We start from the raw sequence: 14587 nt of genomic DNA, 5'->3' as shown, positions 1-14587 counted from the left end.
TCCCTGCTGCTATGAGATAACAAGGTGATCTTGTGTACATGCAGAAAATCTGTAATTACTAATTTTTGTTTCCTTTTTGTCCTGCTACCGTACTGTTCAGGCTAGCGACTTCAATTTTGTTGTATTTCTGCAGAAGTTTCTTCTGTTTAGTGGTGAGAGGCAAAGCTTGTTAGCTGTTGTAACTGCTTGATTGCTCCCCCAGCTAAACCAGTGGCAGAAATCTCCTTTTGTATTGCCCTGATCATGCCCATAAAGATTTGAAGGGGTTTTTCCTTAAGTCACAGGTAACTGCCTGGTTCTGGTTTGGTTTGGCTTGGTTTTTAAAAAAAAGTTCATTAAAGTCTCTTCAATTTTGTATGAGGAAAAATTAATAATGCTGATGAGTTCAAGATCATTGCAGTTTTGATTCATCTGTTTTCTGGAAATGTAAATACGGGGATAAGTGCATTAAACTCACCAGGAGCCCATTACATTCCTTTCAGACCAGCATTTTCCTTTATTTTGCAAACAGACGTGGATGAGAGAAGATGGAATTATATCCCCAAGTGGCCACAAATTCAAGTTTGTATAGTTTCTTGTAATTCCTCATCTCCTTTCACACTGGATCCAGGGTAGCCTGTAGATGCTCTTGGTCAGTGTAAGTCAGCAGCGCTGCAGAAGGCAGCAGTTCTGCTCTCGAGCCCCAGCTGCCTCCTTCCTCCTGCCTCCCCCTTCGACTAGCCCAAACGTTCATACAGCCACGTGTGAACCTGGTCAGAAACTCGATTTGTCGGAAATTATGTTTTGCCGTGTGGTTAGGCCATTGTCCTAACCTGGTTTGCTGTGTGGCTGGGCGAATTCCCTGGCACAAGGAGGGAGCAGCGCAGAGGTGGGAATCCGCACTGGGGAATACGTTGAGGAAGGGATTTCTTACTTCATTTCCGTCGAGTTCATTGCCATTTGGTGGCAAGAGGGAGGTCTAAACTAATTAAGTGATTTCAAATTAGGTCCTGTTGGCACATTTTCCCATTAACTGTAGCCCAATAAAGTCTCTGGACTTCATTTCAATGCTCAGGTGCATTTCTTACTCCAGGCAGTTGTTTCTCTTCTTCTTGCAACACTGCAGCTGAAGTTGCTCTTTCATGTCTGCTGTCTGAGCTGATTACAATGGTCCCTTTCCCTCGACACCATTTCCTCGCTTCCCAGGCACCTCCTTTGCCCTATAATCTTGCTTGTTTCTCCAACTAAGTAACTGTGAAGAGCTTTTAATGGTGTTTTCTATGAAAGATGAGGGATGAACTGGAGAATTCTGGTTTTTAGTGTAGTGCAGAAGACAGCTAGTGTTTCCTATAAAAACTTTGTAGAGTGACTGCTGAATTGGCCTTGGTCTGTTTTCTGTGATTTTATTTTTAACGGTATTTGTTCTTGGTATTGGAGTGTTGTTAAAACAGTTACCATGCAAACAGTATTAAACTTCAAAGTTTATTATTTGAGTAACTTTTGCCTTCTATGGTAAAGGACATTGGGATTCTTTTAAGCTTTTCTCCTTAAGTGTAAAAGCCAGTGTGGTTTATAATGTTTAAACAGGATGGTAGTCTTACAGACAGTGCATCAGGTACAGCTGTTTAACACTAGAGAAGATGAGGAATTGTCTTCTCAGGGATGATTTTTGCAGGCGTTTTAATAAGGAGTTTGTGACTATTAGTATGTCCCAGAGACCTTTATGCAGCTCTGTTTACTGCATCACTTCCCAGCACTAAATTTTTATATATACAACAGCAATATATTGGCTTAAGACCTTGCAAGCTGCAGAATCTCAGCACCATGTTTGCTGTGTGCTCTAGGCATCTCTCGAAGGCATCATTTCTTCCCAGTTCTACTTCTGCCTCAGGTAGTTCTCACCTGAAGGTCCTATTTAGCCTCTTCCTTTGGGGCTGAGAATATTTTAGAGATGAAGTTGTCCGGCCTGACCTCATATCAAAAAATAAAACCCACGCAAATCCAAAAGGTCCTGTTCTTAAAAAAAAAAAAAAAAAAAGGGGGTTGCTGCATCGTGGGGGTAATTAACTAAGGTTAGAGGACTTCTGCTGCTGTCCTGGTAGAACAGCAGCTGCCGTTTCGCAGGCCTTAGTGTAAAGATAGAAGGGGCAGTCAGCTGTTAGGCTGTTGGGCTGTTCCGTCTTGCTTTGCTCCTAGGCCCGGCAAGTTAGGAAAAATCCTGCGCGTTGGATAACGTCCAGGCAAGTCAGTGTATTCTGTCTCTGTTTGTTGCTTCTTTCTCCCTGAGCCAGTTGCCTCCAGAACATTTGGATCAACTCCAGATCTGGAGAGTGACTGTGAGAGTGAGTCTGGTGCTCTGGATCTTGTCCAGGAACGGGGAAGGACTCTCTGTGTGGTGAGCCTGCTTTCTCCCGGAGCCAGTGCCTAATGCTCTGGATTGATTCCAGGCATGGGCAAGCGGCACTTGTACAGGAGCCAGAGACAGCAACGCGGCCTTGACACTCCTTCAGTGCGGGCTCACAGTTGCACAGTAATGAGCACCACAAAGGTCAGCTGCCTGAACTGTCTAGGAGCCTCCCTCCTTTCCTCTCGAGCTATAACTCCGTGGCTTACCCGTCTGTTTTCATACCTGCTTGCCCGACTCCTCGCTCGTAGCCTGGCACCCCCGTAGGAGGGGATGTTTGCAGCCAAGAGGTACGCTTGCTGCGATGTAATCTAATTGGTGTGCTGATAATCAGAGGGGCATTGACTTCTGTATCACACTAAGGACTCCTGGAGTTTAATTGCCTGCTCTGAATGATCATGGGTGCTACCTTGTTCACAGGCACACCTCGAATGCTATTAACTGCTTTCCATATGTGCCACGTGCATCGTGAGTTTTTTCTTTACCCAAACCCAGTGGCTCGTGGGGAGGGATTTATCCAAGTTGCATCAAAGGGTTAACTTGCTAAATAAATACATTGCTTCTGGGCCTCACTTGTGTTGCGGGAGAAGGGAAGAAAGGAATATATTATTTCAGGCTTTGCTTTCTCGGCTGTGCAGATTAAGAATGAGAACTGTGGCTTAGAGAAATGAAATTTTAACTTTGTCTGGAGTTTCTCTTTTGAACTACACCTCCACCAACGTAGTGAACTCCTGGAGTTCATTTTGTCTCCTCAGAACGTCTGGGCAGGGAGAATAAGCATGCCAAGCACTTGGACATTCCCACGTTGGTCTGTAAAGGCATCACGAGCGCAGTCTTTCCATGAACTTTTGCCACCACAGCCTGGCCATTAGGCAACACAAATTGATATTACTTGACCAGCAATTAGTATAACTGTATAACTACCTTTAGCTTGTGAAATCTGGCCATTTCAGGAGTTTGGTTCCTGTGCCTGGACTCCTCTAGTGCTGATACCAGTTTCATTATCTGCTCCGTGTCCACTGCAAGCTACTGTCTACCTGCATAAAAATATTTGGGTCCAAACTGTGTGGACAGCATGGCATTCCCAAAGCTGTCATCACATTCGAACGTGCTTGGCCCCTTTGTTTCCAGTTTCCATAGTCAGGACGGGGACTGAAGAGGAGGTGAGCGAGCTCCTTTCTCGCTGCTGGAGGTAGCTCCTCTGTCAGGGTGCAGGCAGCTCTGCCCTTCTGGGCTCCTCCGTAGCCGGGCTTAGTTCATTTTCTGCTGGTTGTTAAGCTCCTACTTGTCATTACGTGGATTTGCTTTTATGAACTACTTACCGTTGTGCTTGCGTCCGTTTTTAGTCCACAAACCTAGAGACCTGGGTGTTGCTGCCACCCGCAGTAGGCTGCCGAGTACGTTTCCCCAAAATGCGGGGTGAGTGCTGGTGGACCGAGGAAATGAAGCTTTCCGACATATTACTGGTGTCACTTTGTTTTTCAGGTTAGGCTGTTGAGATAAAAAAGCGGTGGACATTCGTGACTGAATGGAATCTCTCCCACTGTGCAGCCATGCCCCCTCTCGACGTGCCTGCCAACGCCAGCACTTCCTTCATAAATTCTTACATCACACTCAAGACCGATGGCATCACTGAATCCGACCAAGGAGTCCGAACCAGCTGTTTCCATGGACACAATCTCCATAGTGACAGTGGGAAGGGGAGGGGGAAAAAGGAAACAGGTGGGGGGAACTAAAGAGGGAGGGATAAATATATATATATATAAAGATCTATTTTTTAGTCTCGAAAGACTTTGTTTTAAATGAAAGGTGCGCTATCCCTTTTGATGCTTTTTGATTAAAATTAACAAAAACCCAGATAAATTAAAAAACAAATCCGTAGATAAAGGAAATACTAAATCCAAAATTAATGCAAGGCTCGCGGAGCCTTACATTTTGCAGGAAAGAACCGTGGAACTGGGAGTACTCCAGACTGGATTTGTCTCCCTTCCTCTTGCTTTCTTTCTCACAACATCCAAGGAAATTCAAATTTAAAAGGAAAACAAATCACACGATAAATTGTAGGGTGTGGGAGGAAGGCTTGGATGGATGCAGGTGATGGGGTGTTTGTACTTTGTGTATGTGGGGTAGGGAGGTTAGAGTTTTAAGAAACACTATCTATCAACAGTGGAAGCTTGAAAAACATCTGAAAACTCTTAGGTCATGTGGCTCACAAAGGAAGAGGTAGCTGCTGCTTGCTTAGGTCATGCAAACAAACTTAACCTTGTACGTGTGGAAACATCGGTACCACGTTGGGGAAAGGAGTAGCTGTCCTCTGTGGCAACAGCATGCACCCCCAAATCATTCCCAGAGGCTGCCTTCAGTTCTGAAGTTCTGAAGGCAGGTGGAAGACGTGGTTTACCTGCCAGGTTGGGGAAATGGAAAGGAAGTCTGAATGTTGGTGGAGTCAGCGTGCTAAACTGTTCAGAATATCCACTTAGCCCTTTTTTATTTTACGTTTTGCTTTTCCAAAAGAAGGAAGAGGGAATGTCAGTGTAACAGGCTACACTATATGGTTTTGGTTTTTCTTTTTGTTTGTTTTGTTTTTGTAAATTATGTAATTGTAAAACATTTGGGTTTAAGGAACAGCAACAAAAAATTCTGAATTTTTTCTTATTAAGGCCTTAAGAAAGGGGTTAGTGCATCTTTCAGGGGTCACTCTGCCATGGGAATAAAATAGCTGTTTCACAAACAGTTTTATATAAAAAAAGCTTAAAAAAACCAAAAAAACTAATAAACTTCATTTTAACCTTGTCTCCTTTTGTTTTGTGCGAACTTGATTTGTTTAAAAGGACAGAGAGACACTACTATCTGCTGCTTTTTGGTTTATTTGCTTTCATCAGTTCTGCCTTCAGCGATGACCTTCTGAACTGGCCCAGCAAGAGGAAGACCACACAAGCTTTTAAAAATAAAAGCTTAGGATTTGTTTGATGCTCCAAGATAACGAGCCAATGACTGGATGAATTTTCTGTTCATGTGAGGTGGTGGCATTTCACCGGTTCACTGACTTCTTTCACTCATAGGATGGTAGCATATCCTAGTGATATCAAACAGCGTGGTGTTTACTGGGAAGTCACTATAGATAGGGATCTAACCAGCATGACTTGGATAAAAAAAAAAGGGGGGGGGTTGATATTGTGGGGAGGGAAGAACTATTTTAAAAAGTTATGTACTGGATGCTTGCTCAACTACTCGCATTTTGGAGTATTCAGCACATAAAAAATAAAATCTATGATAGCTCATATTAAGATATCTATTTTAACTCTATTTTTAAAAGATCGATTTAAAGATTTGGGAGATAATTTGGCAGTTATTTATTTCTAGAAGTTGCTACTTTTGCTGATAAGAATTTGGAAAGAAAGGGCAGTCTTCTGCTTACTCCTTTCCCAGTAGCAGCTACTGAAGTTAGTATGTCCTTCTACATTAAGAAATAGACCTGTTGTGATAAATGTCACTAATGTGTCCTGAATTGGTGCTGAAAATATTTAACTGCTGGTGTAGTCAGAAAAAATCATTTTTAGCATAGTTAATGTGATTGAGTAAATGACTTCTTTTCAACTGAATAAAAAATGTTTTTTTTTTCGTAGTGTCTGTTCTATTCAACCTGTTGGGAGGGGAGGGGGAAGTCATTGCCTTGATTGATGTTGGTGAGGAATCTGCTTTGTAGTACTACAGCAGCAGCAAACTGGTAAAACTGCTGATCTGGTGCTTTTGGCTCTTTTTGGTGGTGTCACACAGCAGAGGGGGAAAGTTTCGGGATGGCTGGGAGGGAGTCTCAGAGGTTTTCCTTGTGTGTGCTCACGGCAGTTGTGGCAATTCTAGAGCTCCTTGCACACCTTGTTTGGAAGGCAGTGCGAGTCACGTACAGTAAAGTAAATCAACAAATTGTACCGCTCTCGACTCCATGACAAATACTTCTCGTTGGGAAGTACTTTGAACCCTTCAAGTCGGCTTCCACTTGGCCCCTCATCAGGGTGGTTTTTGGAGGTAAGGAGCATGTTGTTCCGTAGAGAGGGGTCCTGCAAGTTGGCCATCTGCATGGCAGTCATGTACAGAAACCAGAACTACAACAATTCTGTAAAACCAAGCTAAGAGGATCTAAAAGAATGTTTAATGGATTCTTGGGAGAACTTGGATGTGGTCCAGAGCAGTCATAAAATCCACTTGGAAATAAAAATGTATTTCGGATCAGAAGCTGAAAGTGCCGAAGCGGATTCGGAAAGCTGTGTGCAAAATGTTTACCAGTTCCTTCCTGCAAAAGCAATAGCAGCTTGATACCACGGATACCCCAACTTTGAAAGAAGGAAAAAAGGTTTGGTAATCTTGGCTAATTTAGAGTTTGTAAAGCAGAAATGACCCACAGCTGAATTGGATCAAGAAGCATATCTGTGGCCTTCCAACAACTTGTGAGTTACCTATTTTGATGAGAAAATGAACTGAGAGTTTGGATAAAGCAGCTCATTTTCAAAGTGGTTCTCCATGCTGTCGGACTCTCATCGGGATCTCTAACAGACTAACACCAGCTTCCCGGGAAATATAGGTGGTGGTTTAACAGCACTTCCAAAGTGAGTGGTTGCCATTTAAAAAGGAAGTCTAACAACTCACCTGAGTGAATCAACACTGCTCAACATGGTCAAAGATGGTGGTGTGGTGATTTTTTTTTTCCCTTTTTTCTTTCTTTCTCCCCCTTAAAGGATGTGCAGCAGATGAAATACACAAGGGATGTCTATAAATACGAGCTGATCAAGGTTCAGCTGGAGGCCAGGAGGATAAAGGAGATCCCTGCAGGAATTGATGGACAATCTGGGATACGTAGAGCAAGCACATCTTGATACTGGGAGCTGTTGATTGATTTATATTCATGGATTTTTATTGCATGTGAAATCTACACTTGGAAAGCCAAGGCATAGACTACTGTGGAGTTTATAGATTGTGCATCAGAGGAGAAAGCAGACTCGGCTGCCGGTGCAGAAGGTAGTGGCCATCCTTGCTAATCTGTGTACGACACAGGTGTGATTGGGGATTTGACCAGGGTTTGTGATGTTCTTGAACCTTTTGAATCAGAACAAGACAAGCTGATGACATGCAATGATATCGAGACAAAAACACTCCAGGGATTCAGGGCAGAACATCTCCCAGAGAATATTGTACATCTAGTTCATGGAGTCCAGCTAGTGCCAAGCTAAAGAACAAAGTTTTTGGTGGGACGTGCATTTAAAAAAATAAAAAGAATTTAAAAAAAAGAGGTGGGTAGTGCTGTCAAGGTATGAGAAACTAAATGATGTAACATGCAGTATAAACTACAATGTAAAAACAATGTACAAACTACAACTGTAAAGAGGCAGCATATGTGAGGAAATGCATTTAAGCTGGTACAGTTAGGGGGAGAATATTTTGGGGCTGAGTCAGATACAAATTTTCTAAATTATGGCTAATAACTGTTCTGACATCAGGAATCGTATGTGCCATCTTGAGTGCAATGGTTGTGCTGGGCGTAGTAGAGATACTTGGTTAGAAGAGTACAGAATTGGTTTGTCTGATCTAGTTCCTGACTTACCAGAATAGCCAGGAAAAACAGACCTCTATCTAAAACCATAGAAAACTGAATTTAGGTATCAGGCCTTTGGAAGTTGAACAGGGTATCTGGATGGTTGAGTATAAATAAATCAATCATCATTGGTTTAAAATTTTTTTTTTTTTTAGTGATTAAAATTTGTGTGAAAAAAAAAACACAGATAATTCAGGTTTAGTTACAGATCTAGAAAATACAAAGATGTGGCTAATGTTTTGTGGCACTGACTTTCCTATGAGAAGTTGAAGTGTCATTACAATTGAAGGTTTTGATCGGAATACTTTTTATTGTGAAACAGGGTGAGATTCTTGTTTGGCTATGGTGCACTTCTTGTGGGTTGGTGTGCTTTGGTTTTGTTTGTTTGTTTTGAGCTCCTGCAGTGTGTTGTGAACCATATAATTTATTCAATTAAGGTAGAGAGCAAAAGTAACTATTAGAGTATCATGGGAGACCAGTAACTCACACTGTTTTTTTGTCTGTTCTTTTTTTTTTTTTTGCTGCATGCCACAGTTTGGCTAAAGCACATCACTGAAAAATCACTTCCATACTGATAAGGTTTTACTTACAGTCTACAGATTAGTGAAACAGTTGCTGTCATTGTACATGAGTGTTTAATTTTTTTCTCTGCCTGTGCTTTTGATCAGATCCAAAAAGTTCACCCTGTCGTCCAGACAAAAAGTGAACAGGATGTTCCTTAGAGAGTCTTTTTGTAAGAGTTCATTTCTTAAGTGGGACCCATGTGCTAGTTTGCCCTTCTACCAAAGGGAGCATGAATTGGAAGAAAAGCATGGCTTGTTTGCTCACTTTCATGAGGCTATATTCACAGCCTAGATTGCTTCCCTTTCCTCCTTGTCCTATAGAGGTTTCTTGTAATTCATTGCTCAACTCAGTTTTAATGCTATCATTTCAGGATTTTGACCTTAGCTAGCTTTAGAAATGCTGATATCTGTCAGCAGCATAAAGTTATCTCCTATCTTAGTAATTAAGAAAAACAACAAACAAACAACATTTTTAGCCCATTAGCAAACCTCCCGTGATGAAAATATTCCACTCTGGCTGGGGGATTGGGATTCAAACTGATTGCATACTCTTCTGCATGATAAAACCCACTGCATGTGAACAGAGCCAGTTTATCTGCCAACACTGCATGCAGTACATCACTAACTGCGGGGTTGTAACCAGATTTGCTAATAACCAAACCTGGAGGTCACAGTGGGCTCGAGGGTCAGCGTCCCTGGCTTTGAGACATTATGACAGCGACTTTCCTGAGTTTTATTGAAATTACATCTTTTCAGTCTCGCATCTTTCAGCAGGGATAAGCAAAAAATGGCTGAGATGTCTGGGAGGGAGCTGGGAGCTGTACAGACACGTCTGCGTTGTATAGCAACCAGATTCCTGTGGGCTGAAGCTAATTCATCAAAGAAGCACCACCATATCTAATGGGGCGATTAAAAAGGGAAAGGTCTGTACAGTTTATAGCATTTGTAGTAGGAAAATATAATTGGACTTCCAGCCAAAGGCTTGAAAAAGATGCTGTTACAGCAGATGTATGAGCATACCTTACGACAAATACGGAAGAAGGATTTATAAATGTCAAGTTTGTGGTTTGTTGCTTCAGAAGAAGGTGCGCCTTTTGGACTCTGCAGACTTGTTGCAGTCTAGATGATGAACAAATCAGAAGTGGAAATGGCTAAAAAAATAATGCCAATCCCTAATAGTCAGCCCCAGTGGCTGCAGCCTGCTGGTTACTGGAATGAATTCTGCTTTGCAAGGAGCCTTTGGAAGCGTGGCCCAATTACCTCAAGCACTGCCGAACACCCCCATCAGCATTGCAGCTGTTTACACCTGTTGTGAGCTCTCAGGTGCTTTTTGGTTCTTGGTGTCACAAGGCTTCTCAAAATCCTTAGGGGTAACCCTCCGGCCATTACAACAGCGTGAGCCACAACAGCTGCAGTAGAACTGAAGTTGAAACAACGGCCGGACAACTGCTGTGGTCCGAGTGCCTCTCACCACCACGGGGAGGTGAGATCACCTCCTCCGAGGGGCCTAACGGTGTGGAAGAGATAACGGGTCAGTAGGAGAAGTCCTGGGAGGTTTGTCCTTGGGGCTCCTTTCTGGGAATGCTAAGACACGAGAGGAGGAGGCCTGAGACCACCAGAAAGGCACGCGAAGGCCTCGCTGGGGCATGGCTGTGCCTGGTGGCTGTACCTGGTGACCACTTCTGAAGTTTGAGGTTGCATGTGTGTTGGTTTTGGAAGAACAGCCTAGATGGGTACCATGCCAACCTCACTCTGTGCCACTTACCATACGACAGGCCCCCAAATCAATTCTTTAAGGTGGAACAACGATTTTTCATCCAAATAGCAGTTCAAAATAGACTCTGCTCTTCTTAAAAATGGACTGTTGACCGGGTCACCTGGGTTTGTTTGTCCCTCTTCAAAGCACACATGCTTTATCTTGCTTTTCTAATGCCAGTTGATAGCAGCCTGCAATGAATGTGGAAAAGGAAGGCTGCTTCCATGCCTGCTCACCAGTTGTCTGCAGAGCAGAGGCCAAGGGCTACACAAAGCTCAGGAACAGGGCTGGTCCCTTGGGCACCGAGATGGGATGTGCATCCATGTGGGACTGCCAAGTCTTTGTCCTGTCCCAGGGAGGGATGTTAGTCTTCCGGGGTTTCATGTGGGCTAATTAAAAGGGCTGGTTGAGTCAGAGAGACACCAGAAGTCTGTGCAAGCTCTAAAAACATGCTTTGCAGAGAGATTTGCCCCTTCTTTTTAGCATTTATTGGTGTTACCTGGAATTTCAGAGTAGCTAATCAAAACCAAAAGCAAACAAACAAAAGTGCTTCCTAGGCTGTAGTCAAGTGCTTAATGAAGTGTCTGGTAGAGCTTTCTTTTATTGTCCTTTACGATGCAAAAGAAAGGGTCTGTCTGGGGCTTGTTTGAACAGCCTTTTCATCTGGCTGTTTGCAACAGTCCTCTAACCTTCCTCTTTCTTCGCTTGGCGCATCAAGGAAATCCAGTTTTGCTTTTTTTCTTTTTAGGAATATACGTACTTTTCTTTCTGATCTGCAAGCATATACCGCCATCTGTAAATACATGAGTATAGGTGTTCAATAGCAGAGAAAAATGAGTAGTGTTTGTGTTCACTGACCAGCTTGCACGGCTTGCTGTGCAAGTGCTGGTAAGAATCCGTTCATAGGGGCTCGGGTCCATGATGAGTGCAGGGCACACTCGAACAACTCAAATGTCTCAATTCAAGGTTTCCCAGGAGATGCTGTATCTCTGCACAAGCTGAGAGCATTCATGCAGGAAAAAAAAAAAAGTAAAAGCCCTCCTTGTAGTAAGCAGTCTTTGTACTTTCAAGCCACAACTTCCTAAGTATCAGTCCTTGAAATATACTTTGAACAGACACACAGCACAAGCCATCTTAGAGAAGAGAGAGGCAACCAACTCGTGTATTTCCCTTTGTTTTTACTTCTGCACCAGCAGCAGTTGTTTGAATTTGATTTCTACCGCAGCTGTTGTGGCTCACACTGCTGTAATTGTCAGAGAAAAGTTACCCCTAAGGATTTTCAAAAGCCTGGTGACACCAAGATTCAAAAAGCACCAGAGAGCTCACAACAGGTGTAAACAGGCTGAGCCATTTTCATCCTTCTTTCTGCTGATTACAGGAAGACTGCAGTGCTGCATTTCTCCATCTTCTGTTACTTTCAGGTAATCTGTGCATTGCATGCTGGTGGTATTTGCAGCTAACTCACCCTTACTTTTCATAATTCATCTTTGAGGCTCTTAAGGGGGTTGTGTTGTGGAGCTGTAGCCCAAAGAATATGGGATGCAGGAGTTCCCATTTCCCAGCCCTCTGTCCCACCCTTGGTGCAACCAAGGGCATCAGTGGTTGGTGTCACTGCCACGCCAGGCACAGAAATCCTGGCACCTCCAGGCTCCTCCTTCAGGAGGTCACCATCCCTGGTGTCTGGTGGCTATTTCAGCAACTCCTCAGATTGGGTTTTTCACCTATCAGCTCTCCTCCTCCGGGGATAGGCTGGGCATCGGTCAACGGGTGGTGAGTCGCCCATCATCTGGGCGAGTCAGGAGTTCTGAAATTCTTCCTTTTTTCTGTATCTCTTTCTCTGGCCTTTTAAAATAGAATCATAAATTGATTCCAGACTTCTTCAGCTATTATTTTTCTTTCCCCAAATTGAGGAAATTTTCCCCATTGCTTCACAAAGGTATACCTGCCCTAGACCACGAGGTAAAGACGAATTTAAATTGTGTCTGTGACAGGGAATCCCAGGCAACAGTCATGACTGTTACAAAGAGAACACACATTTTTTTTCCTGTCATCCACGTTTACACTTCTTGAAGCTACCTGAAATCCTGTTGCTGCCGAATCACAGACCAGACTGGAAGGGAACTCTTGAGGTCTCTGCTCTGGCCTTCTACACAGCGAATGCCAACCTCAAGACTAGACCAGCTTGCTCAGGGCCCTGGGCAGCCATGTCTTGAAAATCTGAAGGGTGAAGAATCCGCATCTCCTCTGGGCCCCGTTCCTGTGGGGTACGGCTTTCTCCTGACATCTGATTGCAGTTTGGTTGCTGCCACTCATGACTGTTGTCTCTTGTCCTGTCGCTGCACAGTTCAGAGAAGAGCCTGGCTCTACCCCGCTTATAAATGCACCCATTCACAACGGTATGGCAAGTCAGGGTGTTCAGATGGCGTGGATCCCTGAAAATATTCAGCATTGATTTTAATTCTGAGCCCCAGCCCATCTTGAGGGCTTTAGCACAGCCACCCAAGGCAGGCAGCGGTGGTTCAAACAAGAGCAGGAGGTTACTCTGAACCCCAAACTGCACCTTCTGCAGCCAGCAGGGAGAGGCAGCACAGAACACGGCCTGCATGTAAGCCTTCAGAGAGAAGTTACCGGAGCCTGTGTCCTCACAGCATCACAGAATGGCTGAGGTGGGGCAGGCACATTTGGAGGCCCCCTGCTCCAAGCCCTGCTCCAGCAGAGCTGCCCAGAGCAGGCTGCTCATGAGTAACCCCAAGGAGGGAAGCTACTTCAAAGCCTTACTTCTTCAGGGGGATGCAGTTTCTAACTGAAACTCCACACTTTTTATTTTTTTCCTGCTTTCCATCAAGCCTGCCTTTCCGTTGACACTCCCAGGAGGACAGGTCTTCAAGCAAGACTTCAGTCAAGGCCAGCCCACCTGGGGAAGGAGGTCTGAGCTCCCACACACGCCCGTCACGCAGCGTGCCAGGCGGCAGCGCCTCTCCCTCAGAGCCCGCCGCGTGCTGAGCTGCTCCCACCTTGTGCAGAGCCCGCAGGCCCCGGCCCCGCTCCACCCACACAACACAAAGCTCATCCCGTTGGACTGGGTGTGAAGGCGTTTCTGCTTCATTTTGGTAGCCCCGAGCCCTCTTTGCACCCCAAGCGCTCTTTGGTGGCCCTTTTTGTTACTCACGGGGGGGCCCAGGTGGACTCTGTCTCCACAGGTGCAATCGGATGGTGGGATTTACCAGCAGTGAAGCAATGCCATGACGGGAGGAGCCCCACACTGTCAAACGTATAAGACTTGCACAGGAAAACAAGTTATATCAGATATAGCTGTTGGATTTTTAATCCCTAGTGCAAAGGCTATCGTAGGTGTTAGGCCTGAGTTCAAAACACGGCGAAGACAAATCAAGAAGCTTTGGACTTCGGGATAGGCAACAAAGAGTACAGAGCAATTAAAGATTTGTCTGAGGGCTTTTCCTCTGTGTGGGTAGGAACCAGTGTGCCTTATCTCGGAGCAAGGCAGCCCAGTGGGGAGCTGCAGGAAGGTGTCAGCTCACACACAGCTGCGCCAGTACTCAGTGGACATGAGGACTAAAGTTTGTCATCTCCGTATGAAGTATGGCTCTTGAAATCTCCAAATTATAGCATTTTAAACAAGCCAATGCTTTTCAAAGCGTGGTTACCACCCAAATGTTCATTTTTAGCACCTGCCTTCAGGACAGCTTAAAAACCACTGAGAAAAATACTTTGCATTTCAGCGCTCGTTGCAGCCATCACTTCAAGTCCTCCCTCCCTCTCTAGGAAAGACGACTGCTTGCCGATACCCCATGTGTGAAAGTATGCTGGTATTTTTGTTGAAGCAATGTTTTTAACACAAAACCACAATTACATAGCTGGAGGAAAAAAAAAATGAACGCAGAAAAATCAGCTTGTTATGTCCAGTTGCTATGAGCATGTAGCAGCTCCTACTGGCAAAAGTAACTGACAGTTCATTTAGGACAGGGCTCCAAAATGCACCCAAGTAGCGGAACTGTTCATATTAGGAACTTGCATGCATTTTCACCATTTCTAATTTCTATTTCACGCCACATGCTCCCCTGGTTATTAATCCAACTGTGAGCATGGCTGAGCCAATGTTTCAAACCCAAACAGTTATTCATGGTTTTCCTGTTCATAAATAAATATACATTCCGATTTCCAATGCACATTTGGGTTTGCGAGGCATAAACTATCATTGGGAGCATCACACAGAACTCAAACACAAACAACCCCTTTCACTGCCATAGTGACATGCAACAATCTTCTGTGTTTCCAAT

The 14587-nt window shown here is 44.3% G+C and overlaps 1 protein-coding gene across 1 annotated transcript in view; it reads left to right on the top strand.

The window, feature by feature from the left end:
- The window catches only part of TCF20 (transcription factor 20), a 120746-nt gene extending 114826 nt beyond the window's left edge, over nt 1-5920 (top strand). Inside the window, exon 6 of the mRNA XM_035544157.2 lies at nt 3869-5920. Coding sequence (XP_035400050.1) covers nt 3869-3886 — 18 coding nt within the window. The 3' untranslated portion in view covers nt 3887-5920. The remainder of the gene's footprint in view (nt 1-3868) is intronic.
- The last annotated feature ends 8667 nt before the right edge of the window (nt 5921-14587 follow it).

Source organism: Cygnus atratus, chromosome 1 (genome assembly GCF_013377495.2).
Source record: "Cygnus atratus isolate AKBS03 ecotype Queensland, Australia chromosome 1, CAtr_DNAZoo_HiC_assembly, whole genome shotgun sequence".
Taxonomy (NCBI): domain Eukaryota; kingdom Metazoa; phylum Chordata; class Aves; order Anseriformes; family Anatidae; genus Cygnus; species Cygnus atratus.
Note: the sequence above shows the minus strand (reverse complement) of the source record. Positions and strands in the feature narration are given on the sequence as shown.